Source organism: Castor canadensis, chromosome 9, assembly GCF_047511655.1.
Source record: "Castor canadensis chromosome 9, mCasCan1.hap1v2, whole genome shotgun sequence".
NCBI classification, from domain to species: Eukaryota; Metazoa; Chordata; class Mammalia; order Rodentia; family Castoridae; genus Castor; species Castor canadensis.
In genome coordinates, this window is record NC_133394.1 from 149,230,313 (window position 1) to 149,237,031 (window position 6,719).

The following is a 6,719-nucleotide window of genomic DNA, read 5'->3' on the forward strand; positions in this document are numbered from 1 at the left end:
AAGGTAAACGGACATCGTGTCTTAGACAATTCCGAAGAGAGAGAGTGGAATAAAGTAAGTAATAGAGTAAAATGCTATGTTTGAGAACCCGGGAAAATGGTATTTATGAATTCTTCATGCTCTTTGCAACTTTTCCGTAAGTCTGAAATTATGTCAGAATAATCTTTAATAAAGCATACATTTGAAGCATCTCTTCTGCCAGTCCTTTGAGAGGTGAAGTCCAGTCCTCCCCTTGACCATGGTCTGACCTTGGTGACTCCCCTCTGCTGAGTGAGTGTGGTCCAGGAAACCAAGTCAGACAAAGAGATTCAGTGTCCTCTTGCTTCCCCATCTCTGGGCATCGGCTTTGGAACCCTGAGTTGTCATCAAGAAATTCAGCTACCATGAAGTCACCAAGCTGTAGAAACTACCTGGGGAGCCCCTGCAGTACCCAAAGGGACAGCAAATGTATCTGTTTCCCTGTCTTGTCTCCCAAAGCAAGGTAAAGGTCATTCCTGTCATCACAGAGCCAGGACTAGAGTCAGGCAGGTGAGATGGAGAGGGTGCAGGGGTGAAAGCCACCTTCAGTCAAGGCTCGTGTCTTTGTATGGGTGGTCTAAGGGGAGTCCCTAGACCCTTCGCCACTCCAACTCTCTCATCTCACTAACGGGCAGGCTAGTGACATCATGGGTGTGTGAGGGTCTGGGGACGCTATGGAGGCATTTTGTTCCTTGTAAAAAAATAGCATTCATTCAGGGGTGCTACGGATGACACCACTTCCTTCCTGGGGAACTTGAACGCTTCAGAGCTCATCAGACCCAGCCCAGGTATGAGGTCAGCACCTTCTGATGGTTCTCGTTGTGCTAATCACTGAGTTGCTCACAGCGTACAGCACCTAAGACCACTGGTGACTACAGGTAGGATACACACACCCAGGCAGAGAGGATTAATATTTACTGAGCACCTGCTCTGTGCCGGATGCTGTTCTAGTAACAGCAGACAGGAGTTAGCAGGGCAGAGAGCAAATCAGCTCTCATGGTCCTTAACTTCTAGGACGATGTGGTTCTGCCACAGAACCTGCACATCCTCATAAATATATCAAACTCTGAGTTCTCTAAAAGAAGAGGAAGAATAACGACACAGAAGTAGCCTCTGAGCTGTATGCACCCTGAGGTGTTTATATACCCCTTGCTCAGATAAAGACCAAAATTCAGAGAGGTGCCCAAATTCAGACAAATAGAAGTGGGGCCGCTCAAATTCGAACTCGCCTGGTAGCCCCAAAGCCAAGGACGGCAGGTTGTGAGAGGCAGCTGGGACCTGGATCCCCTCAGCCTGGAGCAGAGTCCCTACCCTCCGGGCACTTGAGACAGATGCTGCCGTACTGTGGGGACTGTCGTGTGCACCGGGGGATGCTTTGCAGCACCCCGGACTCTTCTCACAGGATGACCAAGTGTCATCAGGGCTGGGGGAGCAAAATGACCCTAGCTGAGAACCTCTGTCCTGGATGTGAACCCTGACTCCTCCGTTTATCATAGAACCTCAGACCAGCAACTTAACACCTCAGTGTCCTCCTCTGTGAAATGGGAGTATAGTAGCACCTGAGGTTAATATGAAGAATCCAGCACATAGCTGACCCACGTAAAGGTGTAATCCACAGGCTATTCTTTCCACTACCCTATTCTCCCTTCCCTTGCAGCTTGCAGCAGGTGCACAGTGAAGATTTGCCAACATGGATAGAGGAACGAATGAATGAACTAGTTAATGAACAAGTGGGCACAGAGGCGAGTGTTCTGAGCTGTGTATTCCTACACTTGCTGATTGGAAATGCCAGGCAACCCCTCTCATCACTGAAGGACAGTTAAGATTAAAGAGTCCAGGGCTAGGCTGCCTGGTTCAAGTCTAGCTCTGCCAGCTTATAAGCTATGTGACCTTGAGCGAGTTACGTAGCTACCAGTGCCTTCATTTCCATACCTGCAAAGTGGAAGTAATAAAAACGCCTGCATCTCAGGGCTGTGAGGGTCAAAGGAATTAGTGCGTGTGTCAGCTCCTGCACGGATGAGGGGCTACAGGGCTCCGCTGTTAGCACTGCTGCCGTTCACATTGACCCTGCATGCTTACCTCTCTTACCTCTCTTACCTCCCCGCCACACTAACCACCATGTTCTTCTCCAGGTGTGCAAAGCACAACCCATCTCCTGGGCTTTGCACCTGGCCTTCCCTCTGCCTGGACCACTCTTCCTCCTAGATTTTACCATTGCCCCAACCTGCACTTCATCCGGTCTTTCTTCATCATGACTCTGCGGAGAGGCCTCCCAAGCACCTAAACACAATGGCTGCTTCTCCACTCTGCCGCTGGTGCATCACGGCCGTTGTCACTGCCTGGTCAGGAGACCAACACAATACAGGAGGCAACAGCCTCGTTGACTGGCTTGTGTCTCTACCACTAAAGCATGACACCACAGAGAATGTGCTGGATGACTGCACTCCCAGCATCTAGGATGGTGGCGAGCACATAGGATATGTAAATAATTATAACACTTGATGGGTGATATTTACAGAAGGGAATTCCAAAGTCCTCAAATAAAACATTTTCCATAACACAGAACTTATTTAAACTGAGGCTAGGACAGCATTTGCTCTGAAAGGTTTTGCTTATAACAACCTGTTCTTCAGAAAAGAATAGCTGGATTTTAAAGTCTTCCAGATAAGTTACATTCGAGTTTCTCAAACTGTGCTCCCTGTAGAGAACAGACATAGGAATTCAATCAAACATGAATTTACGAGGTCAAAGTCATTGAGAAACAATGCAGAATCCCCCCCCACCCCTACCCCACCCCCACCCTCCCCACCCCCGCTCCCAATTTGGAAATTCATAATGCTGAGAAATAGCTGTAGGAAGCCCTGTAGAGAAAACAGGCATTGAGCCTGGTTTGCTGAATTTATTTCACCATAGAGTCTGTCCGTTAACGTTTGCATCACAGAGCACAATATGGTAGACAGTGATCTAGTACAAGTCCCTTGATTTCTAAGCGTAGACAGAAAGTAAGGCCCAGAGAGGTTAATAGGCTCACTCAAGATCACACAGCCATCTCCCAAAACATTCAGCAGTATAATTTTCACTGCCCCCGATGTGGCCCTAATAGACTGCCTAGCTGTTAGTTTATAAGAAGTCAAAATCTGAACCCAACCTGGGTGCTGTACCTCACACCAGTAATCCCAGCTACTTGGGAGTTACAGATAAAAGGATCACAGTTCAAGCCCAGCCTGGGCAACAAAAGTTAGCAAGATCCAATTTCAAATAACAAAGCAGGTGTGGTGGTACATGTTTGCAATCCCAGTTACAAGAGGGGTAGGTAGGCGGATTGGGGTCCAAGGCCAGTCTGGGCAAAAATTGAGAGACCCTATCTCAAAATTAACTAAAGTTAAAAGAGTTGGGGGAGTGGCTCAAGTGGTAGAGCACCTGCCCAGCAAGTGTGCAGCCCAGAGTTCAAACCCCAATACTGCCAGAGGGAAAAAAAGAAAACCGACCTCAAATTTCAGTATCAGTGTGATGAAATCATATATTAAAATTAATATACCAAATCAGATCTGCTTCCAGCCTCCAGAAATCACCACTCAATAAATATTTATTAAGTGCTACGTGCCAGACACTACACATTTTCCACTGAACAAGACATGGTTGTTCAGAAGACTGACAATGAAATTATCCTTAAGAAGACCAAAATTGATTGAGCTGCCCTTGATAAGACGTCACCCAGGCAGCGACTACCCGTGAGAAATTGCATATTCATGTTTCATCTGCTTTCATTAAGTTTTACATTTAGGTCTAACAGTAATAAGTCCTTACCCGAAATCGTGTTGATATCAAATACACTTCACTCTGCACATTGCAGAGGAAAAACAAGTAGACGGTGTTAGTTTGGCTTTTTGGTTGAGCATCTCAACCTATAGATTTCCCAATTTCAAGTTCATTCAAATGTTACTCTGCCTTTGTATATTTCAGCTAAAATACATTCTCCTTTTTGCTATTGTCTGCAAATAAAAACGCCTGTTGCAAAGTGGGATTTCTTTTTAAAGCACACTGACTCACGTTGCAAAGCCCTTAGGAAACATGATTTAGCACAGCAATGTCACTCTGAAACACACTCTACACTGAAGATGGAGAAAGACCGAGCGGTTATTCCAAACAATCTTTACAATAAACTGTTAGCATCTGTGCAGGAATCAAGAGCACTGTCTCACATAGTTTTCTAAAGAAGTTTCCAAGGGAGAAAAAATATTCCGTTCCAGCCTTGAGAAGTTCATGTCTGATCCTGAGGCAATGAAACCAGCTTTCAATACACACTCTAGATGTGTACATCTTAGAAAAAGAAATCTTAAATATCAGAATCTCTTCAAGGTCCTTTGTCCTGTGTGTTCCTTTAAAGTCAAACTGTTAAAAAAACGTGTGTGCATCTCCACCCAGCAAACATCCTTGCTGCTTTTTAAAAGAAGAGCTCATGGTTTCTCAGCAGTGATCCTGAAAAGCAACCTGCCAAAGCAAAGATGAGCACCCCACAGCACGCGTAAATTGTGTTTTTTAGACACAGAATAAATCTGGAAGGGTTCTTCCTCTACAGCAAAGACAGACCCTGCACAGACAGCAGCAACTGCGGAGACAGGGAGGCCAGCCCCCACCCCACCATCGCCACCATCATCACCACCTAGGCACTGAACGTGTCATTTAAAAACCAGCCCAAACACAAATAAGTCACTGAACATGCCAAGGCTTTCAGAGGGAAGGGAGAGGATTTCTTAAAGGACCAGGTTCCACTCTCTAATGGGAACACTTGGCGGTCTCCACTGGGCTGGGTTATATTTGACTATTTATTGCAACTTCCTCTGCCAACTCGTTAAGCTAAGTAAGAATCGATAGGTGAGGTTTCTAAGCACCTGGGTTACTACACGGTGACTCAGAAACACGGGAGGAACTGAGCAGGCTGGAAATGTGTATATTTGTGTGTGAGCGTGTAAATGTCAGGCGCACTACACACACCCACGAGGGTGTTTCTTACGCAGTTTAGTGGGATCCATTTGGGGTAAGAGGTATGATTTTGCCTAATGAAATCTCCCCTTCACAGTCCAGTTCCCAGAGAGACTCAGCTGCGGGGTCAACATGTGGGGACTGCTGAGAGATGTGGGGCATACGATCGAAAGAGCCCTCCTCCTCCTCCTCATTGTCCACCTCCCCGTCGCCAGGTTCCACGGCGTTGGGGATCACGTGGACACAGGCAGCTGCGATCTCTCTGTGGAAGGCGGTGTCTTGGTTGTAAGAGATGACTTCGTTGCAGATGTTCACGGTCTCCACCTGGGTGCGGGAGCAGAGGTGGCTGCAGCCCAGCAGCTGGGCGAACACCTTCCGGAAGTCGGCGTTGAAAGCGTAGATGATGGGATTGAGCGAGGAGTTGGCCCAGCCGAACCACACGAAGACGTCGAAGGTGGTCTCGCTGATGCAGGGGAAGCCGGCCCTGAGGCCCTCTGCATCTCCACCGCTGCAGAAGGGAACCATGCAGTTAAGGATGAAGAAGGGCAGCCAGCAGCACACGAAGACCCCCATAATCACCGACAGGGTCTTGAAGACCTTGGTCTCTTTCTTGATGGAAACTCGCAAGCTGGTGTTGGGCTCGCAGGCCGCGCGGCTCCGGCAGCTCTGCGCGTGCTCCGCGGCCCTCTCCAGCGAGGCGATCCTGCGGATCTGCGCCTGCGCGATGCGGTAGATGCGCGTGTAGGTCACGATCATGACGGCCACCGGGATGTAGAAACTGATGAGCGAAGAGGAGATGGCGTAAGTTCGGTTCAGGCTGGAGTCACAATTCTCTGCCCTCACCTCAGGCTCCCCGGGTTCCTCCCAGGAAGTCCCATTGGCTTGGTTGGATGGAAAGTCCACCCCGCCCCAGGAGCCCGCCTTGTCCCTGTGCCAATGGAGCTGGACCGGAATGAAGGAGATGAGGATGGACAAGGTCCAGGCCAAGCCCACCATGACCAAGGCCACACGCTGGGTCATCTTGCGCTCGTAGCGGAAGGGCCTGGAGATGGCCCAGTAGCGGTCCAGGCTGATGATGCATAGGTTCAGAATGGAGGCGGTAGAGCACATAATGTCGAAGGCCACCCACACGTCACAGAACGCCCCAAAGGGCCAGTAACCGGCCACCTCGGCGACCGCCTTCCAAGGCATGACCAGCAGCGCCACGAAAAGGTCGGATACGGCCAGAGACACGATGAAGATGTTGGTCATCTTGGCGCGCAGGTGGCGACTGTGCACGATGGCCACGCACACCAGCACGTTGCCAAGAAGGGTCCAGACGATGAGTACTGTCAGGAGGCTGGCGGTGACCACCTGCGCGGGCCCCAGCGTCGCTGTCCCCGCCGAACCCCGCGTGGCACCCCCCTGTGCCAGCTGCTCCTGAGTCCCGGAGCGCACCGAGTACGAAGTGCCATTGCGCCCCGGCGGCAGCATGCCTGGCTTGGCTGTACCCGCGCGCCGCGCGCAGTCTCAACTTCAGCCCTGCGCCCCCCAGGCGGCCCCATCGGGCACCCCAGGGGGTGCGCAGAGCCCCACAGCGAAAAGACCCCGAGCCCCGAGGGACGCTCACCGTGCGCTGCTCCGAGCCCCGGAGCGGTGGCTGTCCTGAGCCGGGCCAGGAAGCGGCTAGTGCCCGCGGGCGGCCGGGACTGCGCCCTAGAGCCAGCAGCGCGCCAGGC

The 6,719-nt window shown here is 50.4% G+C and overlaps 1 protein-coding gene across 1 annotated transcript; it reads right to left on the reverse strand.

Annotated features, from left to right (window-relative positions):
* Nucleotides 1-3,297: 3,297 nt before the first annotated feature.
* Nucleotides 3,298-6,474, reverse strand: Drd5 (dopamine receptor D5). Its single transcript, XM_020178366.2, has one exon. It carries the CDS (start codon nucleotides 6,472-6,474, stop codon nucleotides 5,038-5,040), a length of 1,437 nt encoding a protein of 478 aa, XP_020033955.2. The 3' UTR covers nucleotides 3,298-5,037.
* Nucleotides 6,475-6,719: the final 245 nt, after the last annotated feature.